This window comes from Parasteatoda tepidariorum, chromosome 5, assembly GCF_982258835.1.
Source record: "Parasteatoda tepidariorum strain Cologne lab strain chromosome 5, Ptep-v5.0, whole genome shotgun sequence".
Lineage (NCBI taxonomy): Eukaryota > Metazoa > Arthropoda > Arachnida > Araneae > Theridiidae > Parasteatoda > Parasteatoda tepidariorum.
In genome coordinates, this window is record NC_141759.1 from 18,407,519 (window position 1) to 18,432,914 (window position 25,396).

At 28.2% G+C, this 25,396-nt stretch overlaps 1 protein-coding gene across 2 annotated transcripts in view; it reads right to left on the reverse strand.

Moving 5' to 3' along the window:
- Positions 1-4,422: 4,422 nt before the first annotated feature.
- Positions 4,423-25,396, reverse strand: part of LOC107450683 (uncharacterized) — a 45,273-nt gene continuing 24,299 nt past the window's right edge. Inside the window, exons 10-18 of one of the 2 annotated variants that reach the window (XM_087163479.1) lie at positions 23,783-23,851; positions 22,764-22,907; positions 20,904-21,388; positions 19,030-19,080; positions 18,043-18,234; positions 16,888-17,144; positions 15,007-15,121; positions 12,723-12,854; positions 4,423-4,667 (exon numbers count right to left, since the gene is read on the reverse strand). In XM_087163479.1, coding sequence (XP_087019605.1) covers positions 4,627-4,667; positions 12,723-12,854; positions 15,007-15,121; positions 16,888-17,144; positions 18,043-18,234; positions 19,030-19,080; positions 20,904-21,388; positions 22,764-22,907; positions 23,783-23,851 — 1,486 coding nt within the window. In that variant the 3' untranslated portion in view covers positions 4,423-4,626. Of the gene's footprint in view, positions 4,668-12,708; positions 12,855-15,006; positions 15,122-16,887; positions 17,145-18,042; positions 18,235-19,029; positions 19,081-20,903; positions 21,389-22,763; positions 22,908-23,782; positions 23,852-25,396 lie in introns of both variants that reach the window. The other variant, XM_087163480.1, reaches the window with a different exon arrangement.

Here is a 25,396-nt window from a genome sequence, read left to right on the forward strand (position 1 = left end):
CATCTCCTGTACTAGCATGGCCACAGAAGATTTTATACTTTGCAGGTTTCTCATTTGGCATTTTATAGAATGCCTAGGAAATGTGTGAAATATAAATCATTTCATACATTTCCGGCTAGTTTTAGGCATTATATACAATACCTAGGCATTCCATAGACTGTCGGTAACATATATACAAAAATAATTTAAAAAAAAATCTTTTTTATTATTTTGTTTAAAAACCATCGAATAAATTTTAAATAGTAAAAATGAAAATATTAACATCATTTGAAATTATCCTTTTTTAAAAGACAAAATTTGAACAATATTTCTCGAATAGTTTCAGTTATATAGATTTAAATAAACCATATTTTTAAACTTTTTGCTGTAAAAAAATATCTGGTAGTCAAGAACTTAAATATTTCGAAAACAAAGTAGGCGGAAAATACAGTGATTGAGAAATAGCAGTGTTTTTATCTTATATCTCTAACTTGTCACTACTCGTCTTTTTCTCCAAATAAATCGGGAAAGACTTAACTTATATATTCCGTGATTACAGAGTTGTAAGACGCGCTACGCGAATTCAAGAGGTCAAATTAAAGTGGTTTTTAAATATATTAAAAATAATAGTATTAGAATATTACTGGTAGATATAGGATGATTCTTTTTATATTTTTTAATTCATTATAAGATAGCAAAGTTGCCACCTTGCTCCACTTTATAGATGAGTATTTTTTTGCTATAGGAGAGTTTAAAGTTACTTTCTGCTTAGCATTTCAATCTGTAGTTAATTTTTCACCACTGCATTTTAAAAAATTATATGGGATTCATCTTTATTCTAACTATTCTACTTGCATTGTGACACTTCAAAAAAGTATGCTTTTTGTGGAGAACCTTCAAGTTTATAAAAAGTATCGCAACAACCTTTATTGTCTTTAAGAACTGAAGCAGAACACTTATGATGAGATTGTAGAAATATGTTTAGAGAATGGATAAATTTGTTTAGAACTTAAAAATGTTTATTTAAAACTCAAAAAGAAAAAAAAAAACAAATTTCCAAAATTTTAGTAAGGCGTAACTTTTTATTGCAATAATTAGTGTAACACCTATTTATCAAACATGGTACTTATTGTAAAGTAACGCCTACTTTATAAATGCGGTTTTTAATGAAAAGTAACGCCTACTTTATATTTTAAACTCGACCCAAACAAATAGGATATGCACAGTAATAAATTTGTTAGTAAAACGGCACACTAAGTGGATAAAATGTAACAATCCAAAACTCTAACAATATGTAAACAGGAACAAATGTCCCCTCTTTTCTATCTCTCTTAGCTCAATTTCAAATTAAGATCGCATACCCCTAGGATTTTTGAGGAATGAAAAAATAATAGATATAAAAGTTTAAATTTAACAAATTTATTAAAAATAAAATACATCAATGGAAATTTCAGAGAAAAAGAAAAAATGTTTTGATACCGAGTGCAAGACGATATCGGAATTTTTAATATCGCGATATAAAGTCAGAATTTATCAATAAGTGTGATAAATCGTGTTATTTTCAGCATAACTCATTTACATAATTAATAATCAATAAATTAACATAATTTCGCTGCTCATAAAATACTGATTTCTGACATCACACCAGAAAAATGTTAATTTTAACGAGGCTCTCTTTGCAACCGATTAAAAAAATTTTCCTTATGTGTAAATTTGATTTTTCAGATAAAATCAACTATTTTTAAAATTTGAGATTGAACAACAAAATAAAAGTGGCAAACAAAGTAACATTCAGTCGAAAATTTCCTAGCACTGTAAAACACTGACGGAAAATGGGCCACCATACAGTATCCGTAATTTCAAGTATTTTTCACGCGTTGAAGTTTTTCGCTGGTTGATATTTAGTTTATTCAAGTTATATAGTGAGAATATTTTTATCGCTTAAGTTAAAATATCGATAATTTACGATGTATCACCCATCAGTTTGCAAGGAAAAAAAAACATCTTTTTAGAAGCATACACTTAATGAGAAAAAATTTAATTAGCTTTCCTTAATCTATGCTTATTTATTTGAATAAAGAAAAAAAAACAAAGCAATGTTTTAATACTGGGTAGCTACAGAAAAAAAAATGAACAAAATAGTTGCTTTTAGTAGCCTAAAAAAGAACAATTATTTATTAATTATTTATCACAAAATGCACTACAAGTGTTTTCAGCTATATGAAAGACATACATTGCAACTGCTAGCCTAGAATTTTAGAAAATGTATTTATGGTCTCAAAGGTTAAGGATAAAAATGTCCTCCACCACTAGATATAGGCAATTTAAAAAATCCGATAAACCAATGGTGTTCTCAAGTTCAATAAAAATTTTAGTTTGAAAATGTCTACGCTAATTTTAAATGTTAGAGGCAGTGGTCGGAAAAACTACATTATTTTTGTAGTTTATTAGGAATGCTTTGTTTACAGATGTAGTTAACTACGACTACTCTTATTTAAATATAGTGACTGCAAACTACTTTGGAATTGTAGCAACTATTTAAGGAGACGAACTTAGCTGGAGAACTTAATTTGCACCTATGTTCAAAATGGTTTTGAATAAGAAATTGGATTACATTAAACGTAAGGGAATAATTAAGAAATATTTTTCATGTTTACACGAGTTGTTATTCCAAAATATTTTTTTCAAATTTGTTCTTTTAACTTTCAATCTTTTTCAACAGTGAATATTTGATTTAAGAAATTATCAAATACTGAAATTTTATAAAAATTGTTTAATGCTCTTTTATATCCTCTAACAAATTAAGTACATAGAAAATATCTTCCCTTCCTTTTAAATAACACCATTTCATAAGTGTGCATTCACTTGAGAAAGTGTGACAAAGGTGATTAAATTATCTATTTTTCGTAATTGCTAGCTTAAATACTAGTTACACATAATTCTAAATATGTAATTTCCGTTACCGCTCAGCTACAGAAACAGGATCATTTCTATTGACAGATATGCGAAGATTTGTCACTATCTAATTCGAAAAATTAGTGGCTTTAGAATAGTGCTTCTTTTCTGAACTAAGGTTAAAAATAGCTGCCAGGATTCGCTACTAACTACTGTTTTTATGCATCGTACTACTCACTAAATTTTTTTTAAAAAAGTAGTACACTACAAACTATGAAAAAAGCAGCCACTTCTGACCACTGGTCAGACGGCACACAAAATAAATCCTAATCCAACCTAGCTATTCAGCCTACTGTATCAAAATGCATTAATTAGTAAGTAAATGAATAGGGAAATTGTGTTAATATAATACTCCATAGGTTAAAAGACACAAAAAGTTGAAAACTACTCTATATCATGTAAGAAACATGACCATTAGAAGAGAAATCCTTCATGGCAATTTCTTTTTCAACTAAATAAGTAATTCAAATTTTAGAGAAAAAACAGTTCAAGTAATGCTAGAATAAACCATAAAGTTTCAAATGAATTTTTTCTCTCCTCAAAATCGTAACAAATTACACAGTGAGGATAATCATACTTAAATTTGTTTGTATTGTAATATTATAATTATTATTATAACCGTCATTGAACAGCCGACCTAATTTTGGGTTTACAACTACACTAATGTTCAACTCCGTAGTCTTGTAATTTTGAACCCAATCCAGAAGACAAGGGAGTTCCTGCATGAAGTATTTGGAAAAATTTGCCCTTGTGGCAATGGTGCAATTACCCCGCATTTGCGTTACATGGCGAGGAAGATTTCCCATGGTTAGCCTGATAGCAAGGGGACTCTTACCCATGATCCATCTACCACCGAGGATATTTTACGTCAGTACTGTGGTAAAGGCGTTTTTTCATTCTGCACATTTTAATAGAGGGCGTTGTCTTCTTTTGTTTGAGTTTCCTTTGCATTTAGTTTGCTTGAGAAATCGCTGTTTGACCGGTTTAATGTGAGTTTTTATTTCCTCAAGATTTTGTTGAAATTTCTTTTCTGATTTGGTTTTATGTATCTCTTCCTGGATTTCTATAAAACCTTCGGGATACTGAGACAGTTAATTTTGGCATTTGTCCTCTCTCTCTCAATAGAAAAGGTTTTGTTTTATGGCTTCCGAGGCCGGTACCCCCTGAAGACGTCGGCTTCGGTGGTCATAATTTTATTTCCATTGCTTCAATTATTCTTTCTTTTGAAAATTCTGCTGCTTTCAAGCACATTTCTTACAAAGATAGTTTAATTTAGATTTAATTATTTTGTATTCTTTTAATTAATGGTTTACATCTCAATTTCTCAAAACTTTAAAATACCAATGAAGGTGAAACAGAATTTGTCAAGAAAAGTATCTCCGATAGTAGAGCCTCCTCGTTGCCCGATTTGGGTCTAAATCTCAGTTCTCAGTATTTTTAATTTCCAAGACAAAGTAATTGTGATTTAGATTTTCAAATAAACTACAATTTTAAGTGTTGAAACAATACAAAACACAAAAGGTTTTCTTTTATTTAGAAAAAATTACAACTAATTTCCTACCACAAACAACAATTTGTTGGCATGAGAAATCTAGAAATATATATAACAGGGTAAGAAAGTTGGAATTATCACCGAGAATATCACATTAAAAGTGTTGCAGGAACACACACACAAATAATACATAAAAAGTCCTACGGGAATGTATTGTTTCCATTTGGCCTATTTAGTGATCCTATAAAGATAAAAATAATTATGATTCAGCACAGTGCAAAGAAATAATTATGCTACAACACTGAGCAAAATGATTCAATACAATGCAAAAAAATAAGAATGATTCAACAAAGTGATTCACCACAATTCAAAAATAATTATAATTTGACACAATGCAAAAATAATGAATTCTTATAGATAACTTTGCCAGCAGTTCCCCTTTTTGTTTGAATTTTTAATTATTCCTTCCCTCTGCAGAACTTTATAGATAAAGTAAACAAAGACAATTAAAAACGTATTTATGAATAAAAAGACATTATTTAAGAAAGATTTAATAAAAGGGATGTGGAATAAACCTAAATTAGTTTTTATGTGTGACAGTTCAATTTGAAGTCATAGAACTGTGACTTCTCTATTAGTTTTTTGGTGTAATGTCTGCTTGTAGCTGAAAATTAACAAAATTATCAGAATTATGTTGTTTTTCTTTCCCAATGAAAACTAAAAAAGAACTGTAGTAAATCATTGTTAAGAAAACATATTTCTCTATTAAAATATTTGGTAATCAAATATTTGGCCATCAAAATGATAAGGAAAGTTTTAGTAAATGCACGATCCTTTAATAAAATATTCAATATATTGTTATTAGAAAAATTAAATTTATGAAAAAAAATTATCCATTTCTTTTTCATCAGCATTTTACGTCAAATAAGTTCATAAAGGTAACTGAAATATGAAATAAGTAATTAATTATTAACCCTCCTGGCGGCGAACCCGTAATAACTCGGGAATCATTTCTACACGCAAAGCGGCAAGCCCGGAATAACTCGGGTTGCCTATCTGCCTCTCTAGCGGCGTGCCCAAGTTTTTGGCTGGTGTTTATTTTCCTTCCCCTACGACCGCCGACTGGGTACTAATTGAGAGGTGGGGATAGCTGTCATCATAAATCACTGTAACTGAGGAGTTGTGAGTTTATTTTGCAGTTCATTAGTAGTTAAATTGTACTGATAGCAAAAGTTTTGGGTGAAGGAGAAAAATTAATTTAATGTTTTATTTTATTTATTTATTTTAGCTTTTTTTCTTTTGTTAATATCAAATCAAACATTTCGTTCTTTCATTGCCATTTAATTTTTATTATTATTTCTTTTTTAAATTGAAGTTTTTCTTGGTAAAATTAGTGTGGGGGGATATATTATCGCAAATTACTTTTAACTTTTTTATTATTAATTATTTGTTTATTTTGAATAAATTTTAAAATATCTCTATTAATAATGTTCTGGAGTTTCATTATAAGGACTGTAAATTCGACATTTTGATAATATTCATTAATTGAATTTAAATTTTTGAACTTAATAGGATGAGATTTTAACTTAATTTAGATTTTGACTTATTTTATTTCTTTCACATTATTTTAAAAATTTTCTAGCAAAGAAGGAAATGAACAAAAAGAAAATAATAATAACAATAATTAATAAATAAAGAGCGAATAAATAAAATTATGTTTTTTTTTTTTCATGTTTTAAGCATTTTCTTTGAATTATCGCATCTGAAATTTATACAGAAATAAAATTTTAAAAAAAAATTGAACAGAATACGAAAGACAGTTATTGAAATTTTAAAAAATAGCTTGCACATTCAAAAATTTTTTTGCAAAATGAAAAATCTTATAACCGCAAAGAAACCAACGAGATTAAATATCTTTTTAAATTTAATTTTAATTAAAGTTTATATAAAAACCATATAATAATACTTTGAAGCAATTTTTCCCAGCTAAACTCTGATTACTTCCTGTGACAATTTTAATATCAAGTGATACTATCAAGTAATTTATTAATAATGAGAGTAAAATTCTTAAAACTAAATAAGATACTTGTTTTATTGCGTCATAATAAATGAATTTAACGAATTGCAAATTAGCATAGTTATTCGGATTCTTATTATTTCACAAGAAATTACTTAGTAGTTTTCTTCTTCCTCAGAAAGTTATCTATTATTTAATAAACTATTATTGTTTAAAAATGTATCCAAAACTAACTTCATTTTACTAAAAAAAAACAAGACTAGGTAAAAGAAAGAGTATAAAATAATTTTTATTTTTTAAAAGTTTTTTTTTCTATCAAAATTTTTTAATAATACTATTCTTATGTATTTGTTTCAAATTTCTGATTTAATTATAATCAATACATATTAAGGACGATAATCAAAGGAAAGGCAACGCAAAGTTAAGTTTTTTTGCATTACACTGTTCTTTACTTTTACTTGACCAAAAAAAAGGCCAAACAATCTAATATTTATTTAGGAAAGTGTAAAAAAGAATTTTTCAAAAATTAATATTAGAGAAATTACAGAAAATTATTTTTACTAGATAATTTAGCGAAATGAATACATGCTAAGATAGCATTTCGAACAGTTTAAAAAATGTTTAATTTTTTTACTTATAAATTAACTGTTGGAAAAATTTGACAACAAAACATTTGTTTCAAAAATATCAAATATGATGGTCCTGCAATTTTGGTTGTGGTTAAAATTCTAGAAAACATCGTTGAAAGTGTCACAATAAAATTATCTGCGAGATAAAGTATGGATAACTTTTAAAATTATACATATATATATATATATTATATATATTCTGACAATGGTTGCAATTTTAAACACGAATTCTTCAAGATGAGCCTTGACAATAAATCTAAAAGTATATTATTCAAAAAGGTATATTAGCAGATTCAACTGATAAGATTTATTTCTTATTGCTTTTCTATTACATATAAAGCTGATTTTTAAAGGACATTTTATTTTACTGTGAAGGTATTTTATTTTTATGCACAACTTTATAATTTTAGACAATAAATTAAATGCTTGGTTTTAATTTGTTTACTGTTAGTTAAGTTTTGTTCTATCCCTCCTTTTTCAAATTACATATATAAATACGTTTCTCATTGCAATCTATGATGCAATAATTTTTCTCCAGAAATGCTTTCCTGTAAGACGACAGATAGAAAAGAGAAAAATTTAAAGACTAGGTTTAAAAACAGAGTGTCAAGGATTCAGTTAGTGATTTATCGTCTTTCCAGAAATGTGCAAAGCTTGGAATTCCATACAATTAGCAACTACTGGGCTGCGATACAGGAAATGACCCCTTGCAGAGAAGGAAATATCACTCTTTCAAAACGCCAATCTTCCCCCATGCATTGACTATACCTATTGTAATCTTAGAAAGTGATTATTCAAGAAATTTGTTGCAACATTTGCTTTCATTCTTTGAAAACTAACACTTAGTACACAGTGTTGACCCCAGGATATCTTCAGCTTCCTTCAGTCTGAATGTATTATTGCTTTAAAAGAAAGCGCAAAATGAAATATGCTACCTCTTTTTTTTCACTAATAAGTTCACTAATAAAATAACTAAAGTGGTCATGTCATCTAGTAAAAGTAGATTTAATATAAAACTTTGAAGTAGTGTAAATAAAGGGAGTACTATATACTCTCTTTCAAGGCTCCCAAAAGCTGAATATAGACCATTCTCAAAGTCTAAAATAGTTTTGTGACATTGAATTTTTTCACTCTATATTTAATTGGTAAAAAGATTGTCAACTGCAAATATTTTATGTTGCAAAAACTTTTAAACAATTATCTCTTATTGGTGTTGGATTTTCATGAAGTCGTGATTTCTTAAATAATGTTTGTTTTTTCCTTTTTCTAGATCACTAATTCCTAACTAAACTCTATATAATTTGTCCACAGCTTCCCAATCTGATTTCTATTCTTATTTCAGAATACGTAATTACTTTACTAACTTATAAACTTTAAATTTTAATAGGGATATCAGAATCAATACAGTTCGTGTTTACTGAGTATATAATTATATTGAATCAATCAGTCATCATAAAATCGTTCTATTTAATGAAAAAAAAATTATTTTAGAATCGAAGGATTTTAAACCCGTTTTTATAAAGCTCTTACCAGCAATTTATGAATAGTAGTTTGAACAAAAGATTTTCTTTAATGCGTTATTTCGTATCAAATTAGTTACCACTTTAAAATCATTTCTATTTTTAAAAATTTCTCAAGAGCTAATAAGAAATTTTTTGATAATCTTAACTTAAGACTTTTAATACTAGTTTGAATTTCGGTATTGCTGAATATATTTCAATTAATCAGATTTGAAAAATATTTTGTGAAAGAAAATGCGTGCAAGTTGTTAGAAGATGACTACGATTATGCTCTTACTCTAGTGAGCTTCCAAAAAATGTGAGTTGTATATAAAAAAAGGAAATTAAAATTTTATACAAAAATACACAGAATTTAAACATAAATATAGGAGTCTTAATTAATTATTTTTTGTTTTTTTTTTTAACATTATGAGCAGAAAATTGCTTTATTCTGAGAATACTTTCTTATTAAAAAGTGATTTTTTTAAAAACTAAAGTATATGATTTTCATTAGAGAAACCAATGTTTAAATTAAATCACGAAATATGAAGTTTGATTGAAATATTTAGTTTTCCTGATTGAAATTCTAAACCTGGTCATATTATTATACTATAACTGAAAAATTAGGTTCAAATTCTGTTTAGTAGGGTTACATATCTTTAAATTGGCGTATGCAAAGGATATATGATTATGCAAGAAATTGAAAAAAAAATTCTTTTAGTCACAGTTTGGATCAATCTGTGATTTCTTTCAATGACGTTTACTGATATGGATAGAGACTGGATATATAAATAAATATGAAGGAATCACAAAAGATGGAACCATTTCAAGGATATAAGTTCATAAATGTAGATTATGATCTTTGTGATTTTTTTAATTTACGTTTGTTTATTATAGGTCCGTTTTATTTATTACTAAAAAATTTTTTTTTCTTCTTTTTTTTTGTTCAATTATTGATTTGTTATAAAATAAAAAATGTATACAATTCAAAATTCCAATAAAAGTAATACTGAGAAAAAATTTTGAAATCAATAGTAAATTTAAGTTTATATATTCTTCTTTACACCGAGAAAGTAGAGATTTTAAACAAAAATAACCACAAGAGGAAATTCTATAAAAATTTTGCAATTAACCACTACGTTTTTCATTTTAAACTTGTTTCAAGCTATTCTCTTAATCGTTATCTTATAGTTCATACCTAATGTCTACGGCATGCATAATGTGATGAATACTATTGAATATTCATAGATATCATAGACAAAAAAAGATCTTGCCAAAATGTTTCAAATTCCATCGGTTCGAAACAAACTATTTAAAATCAAGCCTACTTTAAATAGTAATTGCTGTCTAGGTATCCACCTTAAAATCAATCTAAAAACTGAAGAAAAAAATCGGAGAACTGTAAAGAAATGAATGTTCTTTGGTTATCTTCTTATGTTAAAGTTAAAAACTAAATTTTTTATTGAGTTATACAATGAATAATTTTTTAGAGTGATTAGGGGATGTGCTCGTTTTTAGCAACACCAACGTTTATTTGGGCTTTAAATAAGAATTTTCACTTATATTTCCTGTACTTTACTTATACATTTTTTTAAATTTAATTTTGAATGTCTGAAAATTTTAATAGAATTAAATCTGTTAAATTCTAAAAAAATCAGAAAAACAAAAAATTCTGAGCAGAAAAAGAAAATGAATAATAGCAAACCATGCTAATAACCATGCAACACACAGTTTGCTTGCATTAAAAAAATTTACGAGTAATTTTTAAAATTTTCATAGGTTAATATTAGCATTGACCCAAGAAATATATCGATTTAAAGGATACGCATTACTATTTTCAAACTAATTTAAATATTCCATAATGTTATTCAGAAGTACATAACGTAAAATGAAGATAATGATCATGGTTTAGATTAAATAAAAGAAAAAGATTGCCACTCTGCAAAATTAAATATTATAGAAAATTAAAGGATCTCAAAAGTAATTATAAACGATGTGCATAGTGATGAGAAGCACTAAATCAATATAAATTTAATAATAAAAAAGAAAGAAACTTAAACTACATAATATTGTTTTCAATGTTTATTTTTTTTATTTCAAGAGTCATATTATATTTTTTTATTATTAATTTTTTATTTTAATTTTAAACTGGAATGGAAGAATTTACCCCGACCCGCCCTTATTTAGGGCATACGGGTAAATGTTTATTAAAATAAAAAAAAATCCAGAGAACAGTACAAACATAAATTACATAAAATACACATCAGACATGGCAACAGCCCATGAACATGGCGAATTTTAAACTGGAATAAAATTTGTCTAACAATCTTCATCAACGAGAAAGGCGAGGGCCATACAGTCATGTCTTTTAAATATAAATTGTAAAAAGATCAAAACATTCTGGAAACAAACACTGAATTGCAGGAGGATTCAAAAAAGATAGTTGAAAAGTGATCTACAAAACGAGTTCCATCCATCAAACTGTCATTCCCTTGGCTGACCCTCCCATCCAAAAGCTGACCACATAGAGCGTAAATAATTCCCTTAACTGCGAACGGAAAAAAAGGGGGGAGGCATTCCTTTTGTCTGACCCTTCCCGTTTCACGGACAACTCTGTTAAATATGCTCGACCTTCTAAGAGAAAAACTATTTTAAGTAAGCGCCACCAAGAGGGTTAATTGAATCAAACTGAAATTCAATAAACAGTACACAAATTATTATAAATAATTATAAACAAATTAGGGAGGCAGGGAAATAATTATAAAATAAAGGGGCATGACAAAAATGGCCACGTATCGCTCCTTAATATTAAACTCTGTCAGGTATTGTATTATAGCATACTAAATAACCATAGCAAAGGAAATAATTATAGATATATTAAAAGGCCCACAATGTGGCATACTATTTGATATGTATGCATATATTTCTAACTGCTAGCATTAAAGCGCTAAGTGTAAAAAAAATAAAGAGTTAAAATGGAGAAATTGCTGCTTATATACTTTATACATATGAGCCTATATCTCCCCTTAATATTAACGATTATTTTCAAATTCAAGGAACTCCTTTAATTCTCTAATTGTGAAACTTTAGGGTTCCATTGGAACACAATTCGGGAACAGCTACTCTATGCTTTAGGAAAAGATATCAACTTTTAAAAGCTCAAACTAAAATAAAAAGACAAAGAGAATGTTAAAAAAAAGAAGATATATTTATGAATTTATAAATCTAAAGGTACTCAGTAAATATCAGTTGGTCATGTTGTTGTTTTTCTCATCCCCATGACCAGCAGAGCTAGATCAGGACCATGAGCTCGTTCACTTTAAGAAAGTCTAGCACCAGCAGAGGAGCTTGAACCAGGTCCTGCCTGGTAAGTCCCAGATAAGATAAAATGTGGTCAGGGGAGGCCTGGGCAGCAGAACACTTAGTGCAGATTTTGAAGTGTTTATTACTATCGTTATAAGTCATTGATGTCAGATGTCCACTGAAGAAACAAGTGAAGGCAGTTTGTTCTAGACTATTGCTCCCCCGAGCCAAGTAGCCCCCTGGGCACCTACTCTGATACCTAGAGTGTACCGGCGTGACCGTCTAAATGGCCATATTCTTTGCCTTACATTTAGAAAAATGCTCCAAGTAAGTAAGAGGAGTGACAGTCGTAATGGCCTCTATAGCACCTGCTTTGGCCAAACTGTCAGCAATCTCATTCCCAGCAATAGCAACATGTGACGGAATCCATTGAAAGTGGACCCGATGAGAAAGGGAAAGATGTTTTCGTTTCCTGAGAATGTCAGCACCAACACTGTCCCTGACATTATGCCAATCGGCCAGGTGCTAGATAGCACTTTTACTATCCGAAAAGATCCAGATATCAATAAACCGTGAAAGCGACATGATGGAGTTACCCCATCCATGAATTGTTCAGTGGGTCATAATACAATTTAGACAGTATGTCCCAAATAAAACACTACTATTTTACGTGAAACATAACAAATTAAGACATTATGATTAATTTATCAAAAATTGTTAATATCTCTTAAATACATTCCTCTTTAAACTACAGACATTTATAGATTGAAAGCATGCATGATTATAAAAATATTTGCAAAGATTTCCTTTTAGGAATGAGTGGTATAAACATACATAAGTTAAATTACCTCCAAGAGGTGTAGAGTTGCAGTAACTATTAAGTCTTTGTAACTGTTGATATTGTTGTTGTTGTTGATACGATTGTTGGCGACTGAGAGTCTCATTTCTAATCCTTTGACCCAAACTCATGTTGCTACCAACTGCAACAGAAAATTTTTGAGTTGAGTCAAATGCATAAACTAACATCAATCAATATATGAAATAGAACATAAGTAAAAATCATAAATCTAGGACATTGCCAGGAAATTTATACAAAAAAGAGAATGACTTCAAACCTAATTTTCCAATTTTAATTTCATTATTCAAAAAAGCAAAATAAAACACTTTGCTTTCCAACCACATTGCTCTAAATAATTGTTTTAGGAAAAACCTATTTAAAACCATACAAATAGAACAGTTAGTTCTATCCCTTAATTTTAAAGTAATTATTCTGATGCACAATTTTTATGGTAGATTATGGTTCAACTTTTTATTTTATTTTATATAATAGTCTCTACAGTCCTGTTTCCTGACAATGGTATAGAAATAATTGAATTACACAAACACCATAAAAGCTAAGAACCAGAAATGGTGCTTTAGAACAAGTGGCGTTACTTGTTCAGAACATTGAGACAGCTGTCTGCTTTCAACTATTTTTTCCTTTCTCTCTGATATTGAATATTTATTTAACATAGACTCTCCATCTTTTGATATCATAACCAAACTTCAACAAAATTCTAGCAATGGACAAAAAAGTTTTGGATGGTAAAAACCAGGGTTTTTACTCTGGTTGGTTTTTTAGAATGGTGTTCTTGAGCAGTAAGTACCCAAATTTGGGACTACTTTATTTCAGGGGAAGAAGGTATTCAATCACTATTCAAGTTCCAGTATGAGGAAGGAGAATTACATTTTACAATTACATTTTATACTTTATGTTGAAAGCTAAGAGAGATTTTTTCAAAGGCATGCTTCAATTCAAACCTTTGGTTCAGATTAGACATTTTGCAATGCTTAAAGAGGTTTTGTAAACAAAGTTATATCAGAACTTGCAAGTTCAAAATGTCTTCTTTAGAAAAAAAAGTTACATTAGAAAGGAAAATACTACGATGTCATAAGGCTTATGAAAAAATTTAGTTATGGTATTATTGCTTAAATGTGTTCTATTTTTATATGTAAAAATTTTTTAAAAATTTAATGATAGCTTCAGAAAGTTATTAGAACACAAGAGGCAAAAATTTTATTTTTATTGAAGTTTGAAATAGAAACTTGATTCTATCACAGTATAAGCTAAATACAGTACGTTCCTTGAACAAACATAGGACATTTAATAGAAATATAATAAAAATTTGTAGTAATCTAATGAACTTAGTCATGATTTAAATCCTTCTCCTAATGGTGTTATACAAAATGCTTAGTACAAATGTCATGTTTCTTTTTACAGGGTATCTGCTACATTTTAGATTTTCCAATCCATAACTTTTCATGACTAATTCCAGGAATTTTTCATGACTTAACAAAGTTACTATTTTCTCTGACAAAAACACAACAATAAATTAAAAAAAGCATTATAATAACATTAATTGAAATGATAGGTACAACCAAAACTGTTATACTCCGCATCTTCATATTTATAGATTTTAAATTTAAAAAGCAAGAGTAAAGAAAGAGTTGAAACAATAAAATAGCTCAGCAAATGTTTTTCTTTCTTTTCAGCAGAATTATATTCTAAAGATACTTTTTTTGTTCATCAGAGATGAAAGAAATATGCGATTGTTCTATTTTCCTTTCCGGAAAAAAAAAAAAAAAAAAAAACAATAAAAATTCTGAAACACAGAAGTTTAAAAGATAATTCACTCTATAAAAAATTTTTTTTTCCATTTTTTGAAAGAACACCATAATTTTTAAAGAACATGATAAAAAACATTTTATATTTTCAGATATTCGGAACACGATGAAATGGGGGCGGGGGAATTCGTTTCCATTTCAAAAATTAGATTTTTCGACGACTAAACCTATGACTTTCCATGATTAAAAAAAAAAAAAAAAAAAAAAAAAGTTAAAATCGAGACATTTCATGACAAATTTTGCTTAGTGCCGAAATTCATGACTTCCCTCTCAGGTGCGCAGATGACATATTTTTATCAATTCAGATAGGCTTTTATCATTTGCCTGAAAATGCTAAAATGTAAGAAACCCTGGGTCCTAGAGCACAATTATCATAATGCAACAATAAGTTTTAAAAAGTAATACCTAAGTATCTGCTAAAAATGTAGAGAGAAAATTATGAACATTAAAAAGGATCACTATACATACATGAGGGAACTTGTTGTTCAAAAGAAAATTGATGTTGAGGGAAATTTTCAAAACTATGGTTTTGTTGTGGTGGTTGCTGCTGCTGTTGTTGTGACATCATGAAAGCATCTGGAGGCTGGATGAAAATATTCAATTATGTAGCACAAAATTAACAATTTATATTTTAAACTTAATTTGGAGTAACAATAAACTTGCAATTTATTATTTGCACAGGGATTACTAAATATGAGAAATACCCATACTGCAGCTCCAATTTTTGGACAAATTTCAGTTTACAGTGAAGTTTTTATTCTTCCACACTTTAAGACATTGAATAATTCTGGTAATTCTGTTAGAAAGATATTAGTCAAGAAAATTATTCGGCAAAAAAAAAAAAAAAAAAAAAAATTGGTTGAAAAAATGAAAAGTATGTCAGATAAAAAAATAAAGCTGTGTTTGAAAACCAATAAAAAGACTATTTTGTGCACAACAAATTTATTAAATTTTAAAATATATAATAATTTTAAAAAGAAATCAAAAGAGAAAGAGAAAAAAAAATTGTTCTTAGTTCTAAAGTATAACTTTAATGTTGAGAATCAGTTTTCTATGCTACTAGTTATCTGTCTTAACATACAAGAAAAAAAGTGACAATAAAAGAGTCAAATCAGAAACGCTCCGCTAACATGTTTTGCTTTAGTTGCAACAGAAAAATAAGCATATATGAAACGAACAAAAAAAAAAAAAAAAAAAAAAAGATACTAAATTTTTAAGACATAAAGGGCTGAAAAAAAAAACAAAAAACAATGAAATTGACTTGCCTGAATATAATTAAAAAAAGAAAAAAAATTATTATGAAACTCATGGTTCAGTACAAAGTAATTTAGTTTCAATTCTATAAATTTTGCTCTTCTGAATGTGTTTCAGAACATAAATTAACAAGTTTCAGAATTTAACAAATATATGCAAAAACTATCTCCAATTTATAGTAAATAATACTATTCTAGATTATTCTTTATTAAACCTATTACAATTCATTAGTCACAAAATAAATCTGAAATATTTGTAATCAAAGTTATGAAATAGAATAGTCAGTGGTCATTCTAACTACACTTTTTGATATTAACTACAAATTTTGAAATGCAGTCACTACTTCACTATCTTCAATGAACTTTGCTAGAGCCAGGGCCGGATTAACCATTAGGCAATACTAGGCCATGGCCTGGGCCCCCCAATAAAAAAATTTAATTTAAGGGTCCCAAAAATTTGAATGGCCTAGGGCCTCGTTTACACTTAATTCGCCCCTGGCTAGGGCTGTTCAGAATCTTTAAAAGTATCAGCCAATTTCAACATTTATAAAAGGAAAAGTAATTATGTAGAAACTGAGAATTTTCTGCATAAGAATTTGATAACACAATTTCAAGAAAACAATGTAACAAACAACTGTTGCCAACACTTTTAAAAAAGAGCTTGGTGCTCGGAAGAATCAGAAATATTTCGCATTAACGTTTGGCCATGCCACTCTCATTGTGCTCACGAACCCATGAAGATTTGCACCAATTAGATTTTAAAAACTAATTGCAGCCAAACATTGTTTCTTTACTAAGGTTCCTATTACAATTATATTGCACAAAAATATTACAAAATTTTTTGCTACTTGTAGCACTCTACTTACAACCATTAATTTCAATATTACTGATCACAATTTTTTTATTTTATTTAAAGAAAGTAATATAAAACAAACTCTTTACTAGAAAAATAACCTGAAAATTCAGGATAAAATTAAAGGTGCGCATTTTTCGAGAAAAACTTGGCAATTATCAAAGTAATTTTTAATTCCTATTTTTTTTAGTAATTAGTCACCCTGAGGTGACTGTACTCACTTATAAGACGTCTTATACTTACAGACACTTGTGCAGCACTCATGTAGTGTTGGGGAGAATAACCATTAACCATTGAGTTGTTGCCCACAGACATTCCTGGTGAGAATCTTGGAGTTTGAATGGTTAGTGTGTTGGCAAAGGGTGGGGGAACAGGCTGACTTCTTTGCTGAGTGGGAGTTACTGTTTGTGAATGAAGAGAAGATCTTCCAACAGGACTTTGAACTGAAGGTCGAAAAGAGGTTTGATTGTAAAAGTCCACTATGGGAGAATTTTGGCTTCCTGAAAGAAAAAAAAAAAAGAAAATTTTGAAAATACAAAACTATTTAAATGTCAAGTCTGTTACACGTTCAAAGTTAACGATTGCGTACTAGTAGAAGAAGTAACCTTAATCCGTTCAGGACCGTGATTTTTCTTTCATGGACCACTATGTCATACAAGACCAGCCCTTTTCACTCAAGTGGTCTATGATCAAAATTTGGTACTCTTGAATTAGTACATGTACCTTACTTCGGTCTGATACTCTTTAGTATGCATACTCTAAGCATGTGTGCGTCTGGAAAAACAGATCTTTTTTGACAGCTGAAATAGTCACAAGAATGTCACTGTAATCAAATATTAACTTTCATTAAAACAGAAATAAAAGTTTTCATGGTAAACTGTTTGTAAAAAAACATAATTAACTTGGAACACACACACTTTGCACTCTGTACACTCTGACGAACAGAATAATAAAATAATAAAGAACAGTAAAAATACAACATAAGCGTCTTCAACGGAAGCTTAAGCATTCGTGTATTAAAGTTGACAAATGAAGTCAAAGGGTAGGCATGATCAACCTACTAAAGAAAAAAAAACAGGTCGAACACTAGCATGATGTCACCAACGTAAGTTGAATGCACGAGAACGCTATGTCACCAAAAACTGGTTTCACAAAGCTGAAAATGATATAAAATTTATTACAATCGATCAAAGTAAAAACCCTTTTAGTATTAATATATCTAACATATTTCCTATTCTGAATGAGTGATAACGACATTTGTTTCATGTAACTAAAGGAATAATGATTTTTAAAACTTTTGTGACCAAAATTTTATATTCTATATGGTAGGCAAGTTAAAAGTTGTCGAAAGCATGATATGTGAAATTCATAATAAATTATAGTGAATAAGATACTTACGATTTTGATATACAGGAAGATAATTATTGGGGGAAAAGACAGGCTGTTGCACTCTTTGTTGTGGAGCATTATGTTTCTTGAATGCGTTGATTGGAGTGGTATTTAAAGAATTAACTTCTATTCTAGCTTTTTGTTTCTCAGAGACAACAAGCTCTCCCAAACCACCAAGAGCCGTCTGAACTGGATCAAAGTCTGAAACAAAACAGGGAAAATAATTTTTTTTCATTCTTACGCTGTTTCTTACAAATAGTATGATATCAATTATTAAACATGATTTCAACTTAATATAAAAATTAACAAGTTCATACTTGTATGGACTAAGACTTTTTCTCTCTTTTTAATATACTTGAAATAAATATTAAATTTCACTACTCACAAGTATATTGCGGGGAAAAAACTCATGTACATTTATAAAATAAGCAAGAAATATTTTCATGGAATATAATTATGTGCAAAATTTTTTTGCTTCATCCTATTTACCAAGCTACGACAAATTACAGAAAAAGTGAAATTGAAGGTTCATACTTTTAGCCATTTTGATTAAACTATTTCAGTGGTGCAAGTGGCAAAACGTGGTTTTGGAGCAACAAAAAAGCAATTTTGGAGCAGCAAAACAAAGATTTGGAGCACATTTAATAAAGAGAATTAAAACAAGAATTTTTAATTTCGATTATTAATAACATATCATTAACATTTTTTTGAGGGTCCCTGTATTAACAAATTCAGTTCTTTTTGGTATTTTCTTCTTTTTGGTTCTTCGGAAAAAAAGGGGAAATTCTGCCAAAAAGTGGAAAAACTTACCTCTAATTCCTGAAGAGATGTTTTAAAAAATTCACTTAAAATCTAAAACTACTACCTAGTAATAACCACAAGACCACATAATGAGCAGCAGGAAACACTGGATTTTAATTATGATAACATAAATAAAATCCAGTGATAACCAGAACATAACAGTTTATAAGCATTTCTAATAATAAAATATCTTACCTAAACCACAGTCATCTTTTGGCTCAAATGAATAAGCTGACCGATCCCCATCTGAAATACATTGCATCAACAAATTATCTTAACTATTTTCATATATAGCATTACAGTTGCATTATTTAGTATATACTTTGTGATATCTTAAACTTTAAATTGATTAAAAATTTAAGAGTTTAAGTCACACGCTTTTTCGAAGAAAAAAAAATTTTTTTATATGTACAGGGTACTATAAAAAAACCAGATGCAATATGAAATCACAAATACAAAAAGAATATATATATATATGGCACCTTATACGGAAAAATTTGGAAATTTTGTTCTAGGACAAGGCCCACTTGCAATACTTTTACCAGAGGCAACTTTTTAAAAATTTGAAAACTACAATGATTAAAAAATAATAATACAGTGTGCACTTCTCAAAATATAGTAAACATTACATAGTTTATTTCTAAAATAAAAAAATTCAGAAACAAGCACAAAATAAATAAATTTTTAGAAGATTATAAAATATCCATAATGATTCCATATTTATTGTAAAATATAATTAAATTACATTCAATGCATTTTTGTAAATGGAGCTGACAGGCAGACAGAGACCACTGTATTGCTTATTTTAAGATTAGGATTTTTAATAATAATTATACAAAAAATGCATGCTCAGGATTCATATATAAATAGATTTGCTTTCTAGTGAAAAAAAAATCATTGATTATCTAGAGCAGTAATCCCTCTAAAATATGTGGTAAAGCATTAAGGTCTCACGGAAGAGACTGAATAATAACAATAATAGAAAAATTCCAAAAAAAAACTTTATAAGAACATTTCTATGTTTGGTAAAAAGATAATGCTCTAAAATCGTTTTTCATTGTTTCTAGCATCCTTATTGAGCTGAAAACAAGAAAAAGATCTGAAAACCTCAACATAAAATCAATAATGATATTTACTTGATCTTTTATTTTAGTTTTTATTTATCTTTTACTTCAGAGAATTTTTTTAACCAACATACATCAACACTTTCAGTAATACATAAATTATGAAATTGTTAAGAACTAATATTTCACATGTACATTTTTTTATTTACAGAGTATCTGCTACATTCTAGATTTTCAAATTCATGACTTTTCATGACTTAATATTACTATTTTCTCCCGACAAAAACAGAACAATAAATTTGAAAAGCATTATAATAACATTCATTGAAATGATAGGTATAACCAAAACTTGTTATACTCTGCATCCTCATATTTATAGATTTTAAATGTAAAAAACAGAGTAAAGAAAGAGCTGAAGCAATAAAATAGCTCGAAAAAAAAAAGCAAATATTTATTTTCCTGCAGAATTATATTCTAAAGATACTTTCCTCGTTCATCGGAAAGGAAAGAAATACTCCAGATTTTTCTATTCTCAATTCGGAATAAAAAAAACTCGCCAATGACTGGTTTGCTTCAGTTCAAATGTTAAATTGATTAAAAAAAAAAAAATCAACAAAAATTCTGAAATCACAGAAGTTTAAAAGATAATTCGTTCTAGAAATGATGTTTCTTCTTTCATTTTTTTAAAAAAACATGATAAAAAAATTTTGTATATTAATAAAATATGACTGTGAGTGGGAACTTTGCTAGAATTTCAGATATTTGGAACACCATTACATTGGGCATGTGGGGATTCTATTTTAGAAATTAGACCAATTTGGCGACCTAAATCCATGACTTTTCATGATTTTTTTTTTTTTTTTAAAATAATTAATATCACGACATTTCATGACTTTCCGGGTGCGCGGATTCCCTGTATTTATCTCTTTTATATAATACTTAACTTTACCCTCTCCACATACAACATGCATTCAGCTAAGAAAAATAAAGATTACTTGAACTCACCATTATTAATTAAGTGATTCCTGAGCGTGAGGACATCTAGATCTTGATTGAAAGGACTAAATGTTTCTGAACATCTAATATTGTTATCTTTATGTGAGTTCATTAAGCGAGTAAGTAAAGATTCTTTAGCGGAATATCTTTCTTCGTGAAAGAGATTGCCATTGGGTATTACAGGCGGTGTCTCTCTCTTGACGACAAACTTTTCTTCAAATACATTTTCTCCAAATTCCACTTCGGCACTCTTATTTACACCTCCCAAGTCCATGGAACTGCTACTTGAATTATTTACAGGAGAGTTCATGGGTATTAATGTTTGTGGTACACACTGTTCACGAGATAAGTTCTTTAGCACAGAATCACAATGATTGTTGTGTGAGGAGGAATTGGTACTTAGAGTAGAGTCCGAAATATTAGCTACCATCATGATGTCTTGCAGTTGTTTAAAAACTGTAGTATTACTATCATTTTCAGAGGGGGATAAACTTCTGTAACAAAACAATGATAAACGAAAAGTTAAAACAAAAATCATGGAAGAAAAGCACACACAAGGAAACAATATAAGAGAAATTATAAAATGAGTAATCCTCTGTGATAAAATTGAAATTGATTAAAAATAAGTATCTCTCTCTACTAATGAAATTTTTATAAACATTTATGCATGTTTTACAGTCACATAGGTACACCTTCATAGTGTGAAAACTATTGATAAAGGTGTAACAATTAATAATTATTTACAATCAATAATTATTTCAGTTGACACTGAAATGTGTATAGTATAGGGCTAAATTAACAGTCACCATTGTCCAAAAGAGCTCTAAATATATATAATAAAGCTATTTATTAGCCATTAGAAAGCTGTCTGTTAGTCGCTACATTCAAAAAAGCACCCTAATATGTATTTTTTTAAAAAATTATTATGAAATTAATGATTAATTTAAAAAACTTTGAAAATTACTTAATATCACACTTCCTTCAGAAATTTTTTCTTATAACATGTATTATATGCCATAATTTGAAAAATGTCTAACATAAATAACATTAAGTTTCTTTTTTCTTCTTTTTTTTCAAATTTCAAAAAAATGGCAACTGTAAAAAATTCAACTGGCTATTGGCCAATAGCAAAATTTTCTAATTTTGTCCAATGGTGAACAGGCTTGAATAAAACTATAACATTAGTTATTTTGAAACTTTTTTAAATCAATTTCAATAAGAGAAATGCTTAATATAAAGTATAAGCATCCAATAACTCTTAACATACACTCACCATAGCATAGAAGTGATTACCCTAATAATAAATTGCCGGAAAATTTTCAAACCAGGTTATTCAGGGAAAAAGCATGGTTTAAAATTTTCACGCAGGTTTCCAAACAGCAGCAAGTCTTTGAAATAAAAGATGTCTCACCAATTCTTTGATGAAATTGAAACCAATCTAGAACATTCGCAGATTTTTAAGAATGAAAGTATGTGTAAAATGCAGCATGGACCTTCTAAGACCGCCTGAGAACCAGATCAAACTCAACTGATTAACATGAGGGTATTGACACAAGCCTCCAATAGAAAGCTTTTCAAAACGGAAAATCGGCCAAATAAGAAGAGTCAAGGATCGGAATGGAAGAAAGAATATAAAGTAATTTTTATTTTCGGACTGAAAAAATTCCATTACTTTGAAAAAGGAATAATAAATAAATTTTTGATTACTTTAGTTCATAAATATTTTTTAAGTAATTATTAAGTCATCAAGTAAAAACAGGTTTTTAGTTTTAAACAAAAAACACTTTTCACAGGCTGAATAATTAGGAAAACTAAAGATGCAAGTACAAATTACGAGGATAAAACAAACGAATAAAAAAGTAACAATACCTATCATTGTGTGTTAATTGACTACTTTGTTGTGTTGTTGGTGCAGAAATAGAATTTTCAGGGCTATTTTCTTTTTCTAGCTCTTCAGTATGTTGCTGTTGGGGATCAGATTTCCTTTCTTCAATTACTGAGTTTGATATTGATCTATGGATAGAAATTAGCCACAATTACAATAACTTAATAATGACAACTTTTTAACAAGACATCTATGAAATGATATTTAAATCAGGAATGCAATCTGGTAATTCTTTCATACAATTAACACTTTTAAATCCCCTTCTTTTATTAGACAAATTTAAAAAAGGAGAAAAGTTTTAAAAATTGTGAGAAACGTTTTTGCAATAAGAGTATTTCATTAGAGCAGTGTTTCCCAAAGTGTGGTGCACATACCCTTGAGGTACGGGAACAGTTTAGCGGGGGGTACGCGCTCATATGTGAAATCTTGCAACAAACAGAAATTTCAATAATTTTTATTCAAAAATAAATCTAGCCATGAAAATTCACGATTACGTATTTTTCTATTGGCTATTTTTTGCAGAGTTAACAGTTAATAATTAGTAATATCAACAGCCAGTTCTGATTTTTAACTTTTGTGCAATTTATTTTTATAGTAAAAAAGGCAACCATTTTTTTTATTAGTGGTACACAGCGTTACGAAAAATTTAGAAAGGGTACCCAAAAGTGTTAAGTTTTGGAAACACTGCATTAGAGAACTGCATTTTTGCTTCAAGCTTAAAATCTTTGCATATTTCGAATTCACTTGTTATACTCAGTTTTAAATTTAAATAAAAGGTATATGAAGCTCTATATAAAGGAATGTATACATAAAGGTATAATGTAATAGGTATAGGAGAAAACAAAATGTTGATTTATGTCATTTAAAAATAAAAAGTATATAAATTTTATAATATTTTTCACAAAATTGAGAAAAAGTTTAAAGAAAAAAGAAAATGTCAAGTTAGAGGCAAAAAAAAAATCAAAGTTACAAAAAAAATTTATATATTTTACATGCAACTTACTTTGAGTGCATATTATTTACATATTGAACATATTGTTCATATAACCTTTGTCCATATTCTATGTGCTTCCTAAAAAAAAGATAAAAATACATAATGTAAATAAAAAATAAATAAAACTAAAATTTGTGTATATATCAAATATATAAATAGGAAGTAACTTTAATAAATAAAATAAAGTGAAATCTTGAGTATTTGGAACGTGCGCATGGGAATAGGCAAAATGCTATGCCTTAATAAAAAAATTAACAGCAATAATAGAGAAAAAAAAACTATAATAGTTCATAAAAATTAATATTTGGAAAAAAATATGAGGGAGGAACATAAAAAAAAAGAGAAATGGGAAAAAAAATAGATCATTAATATCACCATATTATCATATGTTAAGGACAAAGTGATGAAAAAAAATTATAAAAAAACACATTTAAAACATGCGGCTAAACATAATAAACCCTAATTTTTTTTTTTTTTTAAAGTGATGCAGGAAGAATATTCAACATATCAAACATATATCAAATATTCTTAAAAAATAGAATATAAACACTAATTTAAAAAATAAAAAGTGAAGCTAAAATAAAAATAAATATCAGAAATGCTCTTAAAAAATGCAGCATCATAATAAAATTATTGATAAAAACAAACACTTTTAATAAAAACCAAAATAGGTAAGAAAAAAAAGAAAAAAAGAAACTGCTTTTAGATTTATTTTTTTAAAAAAATTGTTTTTTTTCTTAAACAGAACAGTACAGACAAATTCAGTAGTCAGGTTTGCATTTAAGATGTTGAAATTATATGACCCTATTTTTATGTGATGATAAGAGAAATAAAAAGAAAATAAGTCCAGCAGAAACATTTTGAAAAAATATCACATAATAGTAAACGTGATAATAAAATAATTTATAAAAAAAGTCTGTTAACATCGAAAATTAGTTTTTTTTTTAAATTGCTGCATTTTCAAAAGTAGTGGCAATGATTTAAAAAAAAAAAAATTCTAATACAAATGCTCTTAAAATACACCACACCATTATATAAACAAAAGCCTATAAAAATTATATTGCACCTTGGAAAAAAATGCAAGAAACAGAAAAATTATCTGCATTTAATCCAAATCAATTTAATGTTTATTGTTCCTATTTTATTTTTCTATAACATATCAATGGTATTTAATTCACAGAAACGTTATTCGTAAAAAATAATAAAATTTCTTCCTTTTTCATTTTTTTAAATCTTATTTTCAACCATGCTACCCTAATCTTACTTGAGAAGAAAATTTCACGATCTTTACAAACCTTTATAGACTCAACTATGTATTTCAACTCAAGCAGTTTTGCTTCAGCGATAAGCGGAAGCTGGCAGGGTTCTTTTGTATTTAAACGTTTATTTTTTAGTGAAATTAAAGGAGGCGATTATTAACATCGACAACTAAGCGTTTATTGACAATTGTTCAGTATTTTAAAGTATCTTTTCAAACATTTAACAGCCTTTTTTTGGAAAAAAAGCTCAAAGATTAAATTTAAAAAAACTAAAGAGTAATTTAATTATATAACAATAAATTATTATTATAATGAAGGAAATGAATCAACAAATGATCAGTTAACAGCCAGAAATGGTTAACTA